Source organism: Eucyclogobius newberryi, unplaced genomic scaffold, assembly GCF_026437365.1.
Source record: "Eucyclogobius newberryi isolate DKJ021-1_F unplaced genomic scaffold, fEucNew1.0.hap1 SCAF_3, whole genome shotgun sequence".
NCBI lineage: Eukaryota > Metazoa > Chordata > Actinopteri > Gobiiformes > Gobiidae > Eucyclogobius > Eucyclogobius newberryi.
The window spans coordinates 31,638,011-31,654,770 of NW_027315945.1; the positions used below are offsets into that span (position 1 = coordinate 31,638,011).

At 41.3% G+C, this 16,760-nt stretch overlaps 1 protein-coding gene across 1 annotated transcript; it reads right to left on the reverse strand.

The window, feature by feature from the left end:
• Positions 1-460: 460 nt before the first annotated feature.
• On the reverse strand, positions 461-14,666 carry LOC140373532 (flotillin-1-like). Its single transcript, XM_072460074.1, has 13 exons — positions 14,522-14,666; positions 12,408-12,469; positions 11,288-11,363; positions 11,102-11,192; positions 10,049-10,192; positions 8,815-8,934; positions 7,689-7,784; positions 6,879-7,031; positions 4,573-4,754; positions 4,020-4,065; positions 3,790-3,927; positions 3,390-3,554; positions 461-2,511 (listed from the first exon to the last, which is right to left on the reverse strand). Exons 2-13 carry the CDS (start codon positions 12,448-12,450, stop codon positions 2,491-2,493), a joined length of 1,275 nt encoding a protein of 424 aa, XP_072316175.1. The 5' UTR covers positions 12,451-12,469; positions 14,522-14,666; the 3' UTR covers positions 461-2,490.
• Positions 14,667-16,760: the final 2,094 nt, after the last annotated feature.

Sequence of the window (16,760 nt, forward strand, 5' to 3'; positions counted from 1 at the left end):
TGAAAGTCAAAATGTAGTAAAATCAAGATAAATACTGTAATTCACTCTTTTCTTGTTTAGGATTGTAATTTCTTCCCGTGTTCATTACCGTTTTCATCTTTCCCTTTTGTGTGTTTTTTGGTTGACATCTAAACGGGAAAAACATCTCTCAAAACACCTAAAACAAGCCAAAAGAACTTAAATATATTGGTCCTTCAGTCCGGTTTGTTTGTGAATGGATCCGTCTGTTTCGAAACACTGTAAAACGTCTCCACATATTTTTATAACCTGTATGTCATGTACTTAGACACTCCTCGTTGTCCCTCGCCTTTTTGACGCCGATCGTTTGTACATATTTCAAAAGGACAACTTTTAATTTCTTTTACCAATAATATATGAACTGTGGGTGACTCGTGGGGTCTTCTGTAACTCTGTAGGACGCTTGCTACTTTCATGCTATTGAAAACAACCTCGTGCTGTCTATTTTTTGTAGATGTTTTAATAAAGTTACTCCTTTTTCGAAACACATCTTTAGTTTGTCAGTGAAAAGTACATTTATTGTCTACAGCATTTTTAAATGATTTCGTATATATCTCGACTGGTACACGACACGTTCACCACACGGAACAGAACTACCACATGCAGTTTACACTTTTCATACATAGAATTACGAGCGATTGACAAAGTTGGCTCTAGATTTCAGATTGGAAAAGCAGCGGTCGATGGCTTTTAGCGAGTTAGATAAGAAAGTCCCAGTAAACTGTAAAAGGTTTCTGCAAAAATGAGATCAAAGATGAGGTAAAACGTCCTGAAATCAGAATAATCATCTCGGATTAACCAGTTTTGACTGTTTTAGACGTGTTAAACTTAAAATACTGGACTCTTTTCGAGCTAAAGTATCTGTCAATGGAGTCGTAAAAACTGCTCTTGAAATAAGTTCACATTTCTATTATTTCAAGCTAAACAAACTGAAAAAACGTGATGGAAAAGTTCAATCTCAGAATCTCAGCATCAGAAAAAATACCTTTAAGTTCAATCCATGTTGAGAATTAACCAATTTTAACCAATTCTTCTTATTTAACTTCAACCCTAAGAACGTAGAGGTGAGTTTTCCAGTGTAAACTCAAATAAAACTAACAAAAAAAGATGAATTATTCCGAATCCACTGCGTTTTAACTCCACATTTTGAGTTCACTGTAAGTCCGCAGGGCGTTTTAAACCAGGCACTTGGCGGTCGAGCGATGCATAAAGGCTTTGCAGCACAAAAACCTTTGGATAAAAAGTGTAACATGGAGAAGCGGCGCGCGCGGGAACAGTAAATGTCCAACGAACGCGTCATAAAAGTCTTCAGATATATTCGCTAAACCTCTAGAATACGCACGTGTCTACTGTAACTGTAACACATTCAGTCATGGCGTATTCAAACAGTAGGTTAAGGTTAGTAAGTCCAGGCTCCAAATGAAAGGCCGCGCCCCGTTTCTCTTCACTCGTCTCCTCGATTCCTCGGATGTGAATCGCGCTCACAACTTCAGGTTTATAGGCACCGTTTTGAGGACTTTTGCAGAGATATATTTAGCTTAAGGAAGACTGTTTTTCTCAGAGCACAACTATTCAAAACAGGCTACATTTACAACAAACTAAAAGATAACTAGAGTAATCAGATAACCCAATAACTAGATGATATTTACAGCGGAAAACGGAAGACAATTCCTCTTTCTTCCTCGTCAAAACCTGTATTACCTGCAAGTATTTCTATATATTTTTAAGAACAAAAGTAATTGAACTAATGCAAGCTCGATATTTTTAGTGCCACACTGAGCGGTACACGGTGCACCTTTAACGCCAGGGTTTTTAAGTTTGATTACACGGATATGAACCCTAAACCACGGAAAATTAAAGAGAAAATCAACTACCGAAAGAAGTCTCACGAGTTCTTTAAAAACGTCGTGCAAACCATTAGCTTCTTCTCGTGATTAACGGCTAAGAAATCGAGGGGCCGAGGCTTCGAGGAGGAAAGTGAGCCAGAAATTGGACCCGCGCGACATGAACAACATATTTTTTCCACCTCATGAACAGCATCTTTTTTTTCCAACTTCAGCTTCAAACAGCAAAACCCGAGCTCGCCCCGGCGACCACTTCTTCCCGCTTCGTTCTGACACGCCGGGAACCCACATGCATAAAAAAGGAGAAAGGGCACAGTAACAGACGCATAAAAAACAACTATAAGTAGAGGTAATCGCAGGTGAAATTATGTTAAAAAAAATTGATTGTAATATTTTGTATAAAAATTATTGTCAAAACAACGTCTACCTCTAGTCGTTACAAGTAGTAGTAAATTAAAAAACAGAACTCTAAACTCGGAACAAGCATTTGAACAGTACTGACAAGGTTTTGATGCTAAAAACGGGGCATCTGATGTAAAGGACACATGCAAACATACAGAACAGATCCAGAGTCAGTTTAGTCGTATTAGGCACATGGAGGATATGTAACTCTTCAGGAGTCCTCTTCTTAGTGTGTCTTTCCGGTTGCCTGTGATAAAGAACATTGCATTAGAACAAAAAGGTTCAACTTTAAGGCCCGATATTGTACATTTTTGTAGCTTTTGAATCTACAATTGGACCAATGGTTGGAGGAGTCATCACATTCGATACTTGGGTAAAAGTTCAGAAACAGGTAAGTGTTTAAATTGAGCTTTAATAAAAACGTTTAGACATACCCGTTTAAAAATTTACTTTAAGAGTAAGTATTTCACACAGATTGAGAACTGTGTTGAAAGTGGTGTTTTTTTAAATAAAGAATCGTTTTGTCTGCTCAAAGCTCATAAACACGACGGCGCTGTACATGAGCTGACCACTGGGGGCAGTAGAGAACGCAGAGCTACTTTTTAAAAACAAGATTAGAACAAGCTGCAAAACTAATAAACGCTTCTCGCTTCGTTTCCCTAGCCGTTTTGACAGAACTGCTCTAAAACTGCCTTTGATCGCCCTCTGGTGGTTATTGACCAGAACATTGAAACAGTTGACCGTATAAATGAAGAAAGCAGTTTACGTATGAAAGTAGAGCATAAATGAGCCTTTATGCTGAATGTCACCTCATGAACAAAGTAAAAATAAGCTCTCAAACCATATGAAAAGTGCCTTCTCCTGGATTACTTCACTACATCTAAGTAATGCGCAGATACAAGTTCAGATGCTTTGATTGTTTGGCTCCCGTAGCATTACCCGTCTTGTGTTTTCCATGTTTACTCATCTCTTGCTCCTCGTTTCTTGGGATTATTCGGGTGAAACAGTGATTTTTGAACACATTTAGGCAGTAGCGGAGAGAGTGTGCGTCTCTAGACCTGAAGTCTCGAGTTTATTCCTTTTCCGTCCCGTTATCTGACCGCAGTGGCAGTTTTGTGCGCTGACCTGAGAGATGCTGACTCCGGTGAGTTTCTCCACGACGCTGGGGAGCCTGGTCATGATGTCCAGCACTTCTCCTGCCAGTTTGGCCGCTCCGATCTCTCCCCCTCCGCTGGAAATCATGGTAATCTTCTGAGCCTCGGTCAGGGGTTTGCTGATCTCCTCTGCCATCTGTGGAGGAGGAAATGCAGTTTAACATCGGAGATCGAAAACTAATTCAATGTTTCCAGGAAAGAAAACAGTTCAGGAAATTCAATTCAGTCCAATTATTCCATGTTCAAACGAGTATCTAGTTTGTATTGTGGGTTTATACTGTAGTGTGATTTTAGTCAGATAAAGTGTGATTGATAGAATCCCCGTCTACAGCGCTGTTGTAGTTTTACAGATGTTTGTGAGCGACTCTGACCAGTGGCAGTGTCTCCAGCAGCAGGTCGACCATGGCTCCCTCCTGGTACTGCTTGAAGGCATCTGCTTTCTTTGCCATCTGCTCCGCCTCAGCCCGGCCTTTAGCCTCCAGCGCAAAAGCCTCGGCCTCTCCCTTCATCTGCATTCACAAACACAGCAATAAGTACCAGCTGCATTTAGGGTCATACGGAGAACACATATATTTGAGAGGAAATGACTCAAAGAACTGACCTTGATGGACTCGGCCTCAGCCTCAGCCTCCATGATGAGCTGCAGGCTGAAAAAGACCAGGACAAACACCCAGAGGTTAAAACTTTATTGTATTGTAGATTGTATTGTAGATCCAAGACATCAGAACAAAGACTAATGCAGAGTTTTTTCTTATGCCTCATGGAAGTGAGAGCATTGGGAGCATTGGGATCTATAATTAATACTATCAAAAATTTGCTTGAAATAAGCTTGAAATTACACAGAAATGACTAGAGCAATCTCCAAAACCAGGGTTTAAAGTTATGTTTCTGCTTTTTTGTGGTTAATCTTATGATCCATTCACATTTTGTACCTAAACAAGACATTTACAGAAGTATTTGAGCACATTCCTGAAGCATAGTGGAAATATCATCTGAACATCGAACATTGTTAACAAAACTAAAAAAAATAAAAGCCCAGGTTTTCATTTTTGTCAATATCATCCACCACTTGTAGGAGAATAAAGATGACTCGAACACACATGAAGATCTGTCCCGGTCCAGTCTCTAAACTCAAACACAGATCTGTCTCTCACCGATGCGCCGCCGCCAGTTTCTCCAGCTTGTATCGCTCGGCGTCCGCGGGCTTCTTGATCTTGGCGTCCAGCTCCATCTCCTTCCTGATGATCTCCTGCTCCTGCAGCATGATCTGCTGAGCGCGCTCCACCACCTGCACCTGCATCTTCTCCTCCTCGATCAGCTGCTTGGTCTTGGCCACCTGAACACACGCCGCACGCTTGTTTAACGCTGGGTTTATGGGTTTAAAAGATGCCACCTGCTTCCCAAACACTACCGAACCAGATCTTTTAGTTTAAAATATGGCGTATAATGAGGCTAATGACGTCGGTGCAGTTATCCTTCTTTTCTGGAGAAGATTCTACACAAAATGCCCTGCTAATGTGTGTATAATATAATCGTAACAACCAAAAATAATAATCGTGACAAAATTGAGTCTTTCTAGTTCAATCTATCGTCCAAGAAAATAGACCTAAATGTAATGAACAACCGTATTTTCCAGACTATAAGTCGTACCTTTTTTCATAGTTTTGGCTTATTATTAAATAATAATAATAATAATAATAATAATAATAATAACTTTTATTTATATAGCGCTTTTCAGTGACCCAAAGACGCTGAACATAATAATAAAGGGGGGGTATTTACAGACAGGGGGGGACAACACGTACAATACACATTAATATACAGATAAAATGAACAAGACAGAAGAAGTAGAGAGAAAAAGATGGGGATGTAACAGGGGGTAGAAGAGTAGGCAATGGGGTAGAGGAGGCTAGGGGTAGGGGAGGTCATAGGCTTGGGTGAAGAGGTATGTTTTTAGGCGGGATTTGAATGTTGTGAGTGAGGGAGAGTGGCGGACAGGTTGGGGGAGGGAGTTCCAGAGTCGGGGTGCTGTTCGGGAGAATGCTCTGTCGCCAAAAGTTTTGAGTCGGGATGTTGGTGCAGTCAGGGTGAGAGAGGAGGAGGATCGGAGAGCTCGGGAGGGGCGGTGGGGGATGAGGAGGTCAGACAGGTAGGGGGGGGCAAGGTGGTGAAGAGCTTTGAAGGTGAGGAGGAGTATTTTAAAGTTTATGCGCTGCTTGATGGGGAGCCAGTGGAGAGAGCGGAGAACGGGAGTGATGTGATCACGGGACCGGGTGTGGGTGAGGAGGCGGGCAGCGGAGTTTTGGACCATTTGGAGTCTGTGGAGGGAATGGGAGGAGATGCCAGTGAGGAGGGAGTTGCAGTAGTCAAGGCGGGAGGAGATGAAGGCATGGATGAGGGATTCAGCAGCGGGGAGGGTGAGGCAGTGTCGGATTTTGGCGATGCGGCGGAGGTGGAAGTATGAGGTCTTGACGATGTGGCTGACATGGGGAGTGAAGGAGAGGGTGGGGTCCATGATGACACCGAGATTGCGTACCAGGGTAGAGGGGGTGATGGTCGAGGTGTCGATGCTGAGTGAAAAGGGACCAGTTATACTCCAGAGCGACTTATACGTGATATTATTTGTTATTTTGGCACTGACAACCACAAGAGGGCGCTTTAGGCTCTAGGCTCTGCAGAAGAAGAATCTGCACTTCCTCTTCCTCTGGAGTTTGTGGAGTTGTTTAGAAGTGACACAGAGGAAGAAGAATTCAATGGATTTAGTGATTTGGGGTAAAACTGATGCTTTGGTAAACTTGTTAGCATGTTCTTTATGCTATAGTGATCTGAATAACTGTTCATATGTTACGTTGACATACCAGACACTTACCACAGTTCTGTCTGTGCCTCATGTAGCTGAAGGTGTTAGCGTTAGCATACGTCATGTAGCTGAAGGTGTTAGCGTTAGCATACGTCATGTAGCTGAAGGTGTTAGCGTTAGCATGTTAGCATACGTACACCTATTCACCATGTTCTCTAATCTGTTATTATTTTTAACTGCATTTTTAGATGAAATGTCTGTTCTTGGTCTTCGATTTTATCAAATACATTTCCCCCAAAAATGCGACTTATAATCCAGTGAGACTTATATGCGTGTTTTTTTTTCTTCCCTATGATGCTTGTTTTTTGGGGGGCTTTTCTTGGGACTTATACTCCGGTGCGAGCTATTCACAAACTTGTCAAACCACAGAAGCTAAATCTGGTGCAGATCATCTTTTCTCTTGAAGATGAATGATATTGTACATAATCCCTGACAAATAAAGAGTAAACTAAACTAAATGAGGATGAAAGAACGTTAAAGCTTTCACTGTTGTTTGGTCACAGTCTCAATAATCGTGAATAATGATTAAATTGTGATGTTTTTTCCCTCACAATAACCGTGACACTAGAATGTGACAGGCCCCGGAGCCGTGTGACGCACCTGGAGCTGGTAGGCCATCTCAGACTCGGCCTTCTTGGTGTTGACCTCCATGTCGTAGGCGGCTTTCTTCAGCTCGAAATCCCTCTGCGATTTGGCCATCTCGATCTCGTTCTTGTACTGAGCCGACACCTTCTCCTGCATAGCGTGGGCTTCCTGTGGGCGGAGCAGAAAGTGGGTCAACAACCACGTCGTAATAATGCCTTTTCAATCGTTCACGGGATTCAGTTTCCTGCTCTCCACGTGTTTCAGAGAGATGAAAGATTAGGATCGTTAGCAAATATGTCATAGCAATTACTGATTTTAAACTAAATATTACATCTCCCTAAAATGGCAGCAACAACTGCAGCCATGAATAAGATGACCTATATTTGTCCCACAATGGGGAAATCCCATTGTTGCAACACAGATTAGGCACAGAAGTATATAATAAAAAACAGATAAGATAAGATAAGAAGATAACTTAAAAAACTCTTAAATAAATAAAATAAAGCCATTTTGAGGCATTTTTACCTTAAAAAAATAAAATGATATATGGGTGAATAGTCATGGTTTGTAAGTTAATCAATGTTTAAACAGTTTAAATAATAAATAAAAATTAGTCCCTCAATTCAGGATATATGTTTTATCATGTATTCTTGCTTTCGTTGCCTTTAGAACCGTTCCTCACGAGGTGTAACGCACTAGTCTTATGTCTGCACAACCCTTTAACTCACCAGATCTTGATAAATAGCTCATTATTGCGTTAGTATAACATAGTATAAAAGTAATAACCCTCTATAACTTTATAAACTCTATAAAAAGGCGTTTTACCCGGATGACGGCGTCCCTCTTGTACTGAGCCTCTCCGATCCGGGCGTCTTTCTGGACCTGAGCCGTTCTGGCTTTACCCAAAGAGTGGAGATAATCCTGAGCACAAACACAACACAGTCACGTTAGAAGTCCACTCCCCAAAGGCTGTTTTCATTACTGCACTGAAAATGGGAACATATGGCATTCCATAAATGACCTACATTTAGTAATTTGACAGCAATGAGACGGAGGACTGGTTTCAATATAAATCTAGCTGGAATTGAGATGCAAAGACAGTGTTGAAAGTGGACAAATCATACTTTATTTGAGCATTTATTGGATTGTGGTCTTCTTTTTGCAAACACTGACTTTCCCATCTCATGTTTAACAACTTGATTGTTTAACAAACTGATTATCTGAAATCAGCCAGTTCGCCTCCTGTTAGTTCATATCCAATATTAGCTTTATGTTAGTGATTTATTTTCACATTTTTACATATATTTATCGCATATTAGGTTTTATTTTGATGGGAACAACATACAAACTGCAAAAACCGTGATCCACATTAGAAAGAACTTTAATTCAGAATGTTTAGCTTGTTATAAGCAGTTTATTTGAGTAGAGTTTGGGGCTCTGGTTTGGTTTAAATTAGTTTCACACCAAATAATGCCACAATGGTGTAAGAAATGTCACTCTAAATGTGTTCAAACAAGATTCTAAAACCACACAAAAGGTTGAAATATGGTAACCGATGGCAACAAACTAAATATAAATAACAGTACCACCAAGATCACCACCAGGATATTACCTGTTTATTCATGATTTTCAGTCTAAACCAGAGGATTTTGAATTAGTGTCATCGCTGTTAAGTTTATATTTTTAATTTAATACATTAAAGACATGAACATAGTATTATTATAACTGAAATGGAGTCAAAAAGTGCATTCAATCAATAATATCACCACCGCAGTACTTTATGTTGTATGATAGTTCCAATATTAAGCAGCTCGACTCTACAGTCCAGCTAAAGACTGATCAAAATACCACTACGATAATATTTTACGGTCAATTAGTCACAATTATTATACATTATTTTATATAATTATATTAAATGTATATGAAGAGTACAATAACATGTTTTACAGACCTGATCATCGTGAACATCCTTCAGAGTGTAGCTGACCACGCCGATGCCCATGTTCACCAGGTCGGACGAGGCCACCTTAAAAACCTGCTCAGAGAACTTCTTACGGTCCTGATAGATTTCCTGCACGCAAACAAACAAACAAACAAACTTGTTTTTAGATTCATTTCCATTCTGGGGGACAGGAGAGAAAAAAAACACTTGCATCACAAAACGAACGAAAACAAAGGAGAAAAAAGAGAAAAACTGAAGAGAGAAATATTGAAAGGAAGATGTCGACAAAAGCATGTGGTTCGGTTCAGACTTTGGAGGAATAAATTGGACAATTTGTTGTGTGACTCACGAGACTCTGGCGTCTCGGTGAAAGAAGTCGGCAAAACTCAGAAAAAAATGCATTTTTGTGATAAATACTGATTAAAATGCATATGACGGATTCATATCTTTAACTAAATACTTTGTTTGGTGAGATAGAACCGGCTGTAAATATTTATCATAGTTTTGCGTCAGCCAAGTCGCAGTTTGTTAAAAAAAAAAGTTGAAAATGACAGGAAGTAGCTCCGAATCCCTCTGTGATGTCATCAATAAGCGACACATTTGTCTGACAGTTTAAAGGTCCCATAACATGCTAAATCGACTTTTCAGAGCTTTTAACCTTCTTACATTGCTATTTGTGCTTCATATATGTACCCAGAGTGTTTTTTTTGATTGATTCCCGCAGTGTTTAGCTATATTACAGACTATCTCCTTTCCTCCAATCTCCAAACTGACGGGCGGTGGTGCAAGACCGCGTCATAACCACAGGCACGCGTCACCATCCCCCCTGGGGGCGAATATCAAACCAAGCCGTCTGCATTTCCGGGTTGGTGAGGGGGTCCAAGGTATGGGTGATATTTCTTAACTATTATGTTAAGGGTGTTGCACAACACTTATTATTATCAATTATACACTTAGGATAGACTACGAAACGTGAAATGTTATGGCACCTTTAAACAATGATTTGACAAGATAAAGGTGTCATTAGTTACTATTATTTGACACATCATAACTGTTAGATTTTGGCCCTTTGTCACATGTCCAACCAGGAAGTACAACTGGGTGAAACTGGGTTAAAACAGACAAAATGTTTGGTGAAATCCATAACCCTGTGGGAGACTTTGTAAGCAACAGTGTGGACGTTCGGACGCAGACGTGGAGCGGGAACAGACCAGAGTCATTTCCGGCAGCTCGATGACCTCACCTCCACAGTCAGATGGGCGATGATGGCTCTCTGATGACCCTCCAGCGTTTCCAGGGCAATGTTAGCGATCTCCCCCTCAGACTTCCCCATGAACATCTGACACGCCGTCGCCAGCATCTCTTTGTTCTGACCCTGGATTTTCACCTACAGATACATCAAAAGAAGAAGTAAGTAACATTTTCACCCGATTAAACGTCTTTATAAGTCACCGTGATGGTTAAAATGGATAGTGCGTTTCTGGGCAGAAAACCAGCCTTGCAACATTTGCCAAACGTGTTTTATATTTGGCAATTTTGTGTGTAATCATATTGCCTAATTAAAAAAAAAAAAAATGAAACATAATAAAGGGAACACTCTTGGGTCTGTTCTCTGACAGTGTATTTTCCCATGGGAGCAGCAGGGGGAGCTCTATCGCTAAAGTTGCTTAGGTCTAGACAGGTATCAGAAATAAATGACGTTTATTTTGAGATTGCCTTGAAAAACAAGGCGTGGTGGCGTTTGTCTCCATGAAGTTAGATATGTTTAATGCCATGCTGTGGAACATTCTTGGCAAAGCATTAACATCTCCAAGGAGCCAAGAAGGTAGCAGAACCTCCACCAGAAAAAGTTACACATTGCACATTTAAAGACTGCTGTGATTTCAATAACAAACCACATTAAAAGGTTTGGTATCTCTGTTCTGATCCAGAAAATATACATTATAAACATTTAAAACTCAACTCTTGACACGCTGTTATAAACATGGAACATGAAATGACATTGTTATGATTGCCAATTACAACGTGTCATGTTAATCATTTTAAAACGTAACATTTCCCTTCATCCCTTATGTCACCAGTCACAACTGACACAATGAGTCGTGAAATCACTCATTCATAGAGAAAGAGCAGTTTACAATAGGACTATTATGTCCCAAATAGGTTTAACAGGTAAACAAAGGAGAAGTTCAGCTCCTCAGGCTAACCGTGTTAAATTAAATTAAATTAAAGTGTTTTTCTTTTGCTGAACGACATAAACACACTTTGCATTTAGGCTGGTTAAACAGAAAATGACCTGTGCGATGCCAGTGACAGAGATGGGGACGCCGTGACGAGTGTAGACTTTGTCGCTCTTCACGTTCAAAGTCATCGTGTTCAGAGTTATTCTGTCAAAACAAAGAACAACTGTTAAACCACAACGCAACAAACTGGGAATTTAGAATGTCCAATCACTACGGTAACAAGGTAATAACTAGCTCACCTTTGGATCTTTTGAATGCACGGTAAGACAAACACTCGTCCTCCGGCGATCATCAGAGGAGGAGACCGGCCACAGCCTGACCATTCACAAAAAGATACAGATACATTTGGATTAGGGATGTTACTATATACACTATACTATAGACTTGAACATTTAAATTTAAAAATGTATGTGTACGGGGTGGAAAATAAAAAAAAGTTCTGCTCAAAAGTTAAGCTGTATTGGTAATGTTTTGTGATCTGTATTTCAAAAGCTAAAATAGATTAGAAAGAGTGGCTTTGCAATCTATATAATTCAAAATATACATAATTCACACTCAATACAATTCACAATCTATTCAATTCAACAGAAAAGTATTCATTATTTCTGTGATTGACTGGAGCAATAATTGTAATCACATCTGAACAATGATCACAATCGTGTTTAAATACACAACTCTTTTGTTTGCTCATAACAACGATAAGTTTGGAAGTGTTTTGTGTGCAGCCGTGTGTACAGTCAAAACAGTGAGAAAGGTCATTCATTAATAAAACGTATAGCGCTGTGGAAGATGTAAAGTTCCCATGTGTTGCAACAAATCCAGAGCAAGGGCAAATTCAATTGATCAACATCACGTATAGCCACATCCTGACAGTCGCACGGTTTTATAAAGACTGATCAAGTTCTACTTCCTCGATTCACAAATGGAAACAACAAGTGAGGAAGTCATTTTTAATTGTACAGCGTTTTTTCACAGACATATGGAGCTTCATTGTAATAAAAGACGAGGCCAACATACAGAAATTACGTCTAAAAAACACTGGAAATATAAATAAAAATCAAATACATCGGCCTGTAGTTGACAAAGAAAGAAAAGGTCGACTAAAAACATGTCTGGTGTATCGAATAATCTACTAAAAACACTGAAAATGATTAGGAGTTCACTTAAAAATAACCATACAGAGAAGTTAGAGTAAAACAACATCTTAAACAAAACTCCAGCTCACTCACTATTTCTTCTGTGGCGCAAATAAATCCTTATAATCCCAATAAAATAGTTAATTAATTTCAAATAAAACATTGGACGACACACTAGTGTAGTCATAGTAAACACAGTTGTTGATGACATGTTTGGACTCACCGGACACCACCATGGCTTCGTTTGGTCCACAAGTGAAAAACATGCTGCGTCCTTAGGCGAGGCTGCAAAGTACAACAGTCGTAGTAAATGTACTGCAGTAAATCTGTATGCTGCGTGTGGGTGTGAACTATTGTGGTACAAGGAGCCGGCACATGACAGACGCTGTCAATCATGAAGCCGAGCGCCAGAAGTCATAAAAGCTTTCATGTGGCGACGAGTGAGAGAATGAGAGTGAGTGGCTCCTCCCACTTCCTGTTGAATACATCACACAGACTCAATGTGAATATGGACAATTTTGATAAACGATGGACAACATGTGACTTTTATGTTGGATGAATATGCTTTAACGCTTCTTTAAGCATCTTATGTTCACTCTGGTCCCGCCCGCTTCTGTTTTTGGTGTTGTTTTGTGCTTGTTTTTGTCGTTTTATGTTGTGAAAATCACAGCGTTTCTCTCGATTCCATAAGATGCATGGCTCACGGTTGGAGCAGGGCAATATATCAAAATTTGTGAATGTTGTTTAGAAGATATGGCAACATTTGAACATCACGTGTACAGTTTATAGTTAAAACAGCTACAAAAAGAGCCAATAACAGTGTTAACTTTGTATTCTTTCAAATAAGAGTATAACGTAATATTTTTGAACTTACGCCATTCATTTTCACAGACAGTTCACATTTGTCAAGTAATTAATATCTTCTAATTAACCTGAAAGATTTGTTTAAACACATTTCTGTTGGATTGACATAATAGTTTTTAAAAAAAACGATATCACCGAGTCCTTCTCTACAATAATATCACAATATGGCGATACATGTGATAAACGATATGTTATTACACATGATATTCTGCGACAGAGTGAAGATTTAGATATTTAGGTAACAATTAATAGCAAAATGTGTGTTAAAATATCTCGAAGACAAAAATCCAAGGCACTGTAGTTTTTTACAGTCTGTCATCATCATAATCAATCGAATTTTCCACCAATTTTAATACTACAGTGATAATAAAAACAACACATTTTTTAAATTTAGGCTAAGGACCTAAAAACCTAGAAAATAACGGTACTTCCTTTATTAAACCCTGTGATAAAGCTCAGGCTCATTCTTAACCGAAAAGGCCAAATTTGATTATTTTTATTTTTGTATCAATGCTTCTTCAAATGAATAATTAGTTTTGATACTAGTTTTAGCATAAATTAGCATATACTTACCATACTTTTGACATTTACCTTCTCTTAATATGCCACAAAATGGTAGTGCGGCCGAAAACGCTTACAGCGATATTACAACACAGAATCAACAAGTCAAGTATCACGATAAAACGATATTTAGATATTTTGAGTTTGACTTTTTGACTTCTTTTGATTTGTAACATCTACTTTATACTCCCAAAACTCAATAAATCTACAAAGCTCTTTTTAAATGAACTAAATAAACTCAAAAGATTAATTTTGGTTGAATGTATAAAGCTGTAACTACAGTAATTATTATATCACTAGTCAGCCATTGTTTTTTTCAATTAGTTGAGTCAAAACAAGTCAAACAATGATTTCTATTGTACTCTGATTTATTGAGTACATTTTTAACCGAATAAAAAAGGTTCATAGAATATACGAATCAAGTGAAATTATTTATGAAAATCACACAATTAATATTATGATTTTGACATGATAAATCCATTTCAATATATTTGTTTCAATGTCTGCGTAGTCTAAACATTATTATCTGTTACTAATAACACGACTACGATTGTATTTTATTGCCAACAAGCCACGATTAGCCCTAAAGCGTAAAACTTAACGTAAACTGTTCACGTTACATTCATAAATCATAAGGCTTGATTGATTGTGACAACGACAAATAGACGCGTAATAACACAAATATCCCAGAATGAGCTGAGAGATGTGTTGTATTTATGGATAAATCATACTTCCGCGGTGGTTGTGCTCCTGTAGCTGTGCGGTTGTTAAAAGTCCTGTTAGCTGTTAGCCATTTGGAGTCACGTTAGCAGGGCGGCGCCAACGGAGCACAATCTCTCTTTTATTACGCAACACTTACGCACGACAGACAAACCGCGACGTATCGAGGGGTTTCTTCTTAAAACGTCTTACCAATGCGCGATGACTAAAGGGGTAAAAGTGTGGATTTCCTGGCTGTTTCCGTTGCTATCGAGTAAGTCCGTTTCCCCGTCAGAAGAACGGCAAAAATGTCTGTTTATGGAAGCGCCGGATGAACACGCCCATCGCGCTCCAGCGTGTGTGGTGCCATCTAGCGGCGTGTTTAAAGCATTGTCTTCGTCGTGTTCGGTTTTGTGATGGTAAATGTGTTTGCAATCTGTGTTATTCTTTTTAAATGTGCATTTTACAGGTTTCATTTATTTCATTATAATTATTACTTTGATGGGATTGTGATATTTAAAAACTTCTAAACAGGTGAATGGGAAGTCTAAGAAGAACTGCAAGAAAACAAATGCCTTCCTTGTCTTTCTAAAATGTTGTATTTTATTTGTAATAGTTTAATTTTAACTATTGTGCAATTTATCAAATACATGTATTTATATAGCGCTTTAAAAACAACTACGAGGTTAACCAACGTGCTGCACATACCAAAGTAACAATATTAACCAGGGGCCCAAAGGAGGGTCGAAACCCAAACCTCCACCAGGGTCCAAGAAGAGAGATGAGGCCCCAAACCTCCACCAGGGTCCAAGAAGAGAGACGAGGCCCCAAACCTCCACCAGGGTCCAAGAGGAGAGACGAGGCCCCAAACCTCCACCAGGGTCCAAGAAGAGAGATGAGGCCACAAACCTCCACCAGGGTCCAAGAAGAGAGACGAGGCCCCAAACCTCCACCAGGGTCCAAGAGGTGAGATGAGGCCCCAAACCTCCACCAGGGTCCAAGAGGAGAGATGAGGCCCCAAACCTCCACCAGGGTCCAAGAGGTGAGATGAGGCCCCAAACCTCCACCAGGGTCCAAGAGGAGAGACGAGGCCCCAAACCTCCACCAGGGTCCAAGAGGAGAGATTAGGCCCCAAACCTCCACCAGGGTCCAAGAGGAGAGATGAGGCCCCAAACCTCCACCAGGGTCCAAGAGGTGAGATGAGGCCCCAAACCTCCACCAGGGTCCAAGAAGAGAGATGAGGCCACAAACCTCCACCAGGGTCCAAGAAGAGAGACGAGGCCCCAAACCTCCACCAGGGTCCAAGAGGTGAGATGAGGCCCCAAACCTCCACCAGGGTCCAAGAGGAGAGATGAGGCCCCAAACCTCCACCAGGGTCCAAGAGGTGAGATGAGGCCCCAAACCTCCACCAGGGTCCAAGAGGAGAGACGAGGCCCCAAACCTCCACCAGGGTCCAAGAGGAGAGATTAGGCCCCAAACCTCCACCAGGGTCCAAGAGGAGAGATGAGGCCCCAAACCTCCACCAGGGTCCAAGAGGTGAGATGAGGCCCCAAACCTCCACCAGGGTCCAAGAGGAGAGACGAGACCCCAAACCTCTACCAGGGTCCCAGAGGAGAGACGAGGCCCCAAACCTCCACCAGGGTCCCAGAGGAGAGACGAGGACCCAAACCTCCACCAGGGTCCAAGAGGAGAGATGAGGCCTCGAACCTCCACCAGGGTCCAAGAGGAGAGACAAGGCCCCAAACCTCCACCAGGGTCCCAGAGGAGAGATGAGGCCCCAAACCTCCACCAGGGTCCAAGATGAAAGATGAGGCCTCGAACCTCCACCAGGGTCCAAGAGGAGAGACGAGGCCCCAAACCTCCACCAGGGTCCAAGAGGAGAGATTAGGCCCCAAACCTCCACCAGGGTCCAAGAGGAGAGACGAGGCCCCAAACCTCCACCAGGGTCCAAGAGGAGAGACGAGACCCCAAACCTCCACCAGGGTCCAAGAGGTGAGATGAGGCCCCGAACCTCCACCAGGGTCCAAGAGGAGAGACGAGGCCCCAAACCTCCACCAGGGTCCAAGAGGAGAGATGAGGCCTCGAACCTCCACCAGGGTCCAAGAGGAGAGACGAGGCCCCAAACCTCCACCAGGGTCCAAGAGGAGAGACGAGGCCCCAAACCTCCACCAGGGTCCAAGAGGAGAGACGAGGCCCCAAACCTCCACCAGGGTCCAAGAGGAGAGACGAGGCCCCAAACCTCCACCAGGGTCCAAGAGGAGAGACGAGGCCCCAAACCTCCACCAGGGTCCAAGAGGAGAGACGAGGCCCCAAACCTCCACCAGGGTCCAAGAGGAGAGACGAGGCCCCAAACCTCCACCAGGGTCCAAGAGGAGAGACGAGGCCCCAAACCTCCACCAGGGTCCAAGAGGTGAGATGAGGCCCCAAACCTCCACCAGGGTCCAAGAGGAGA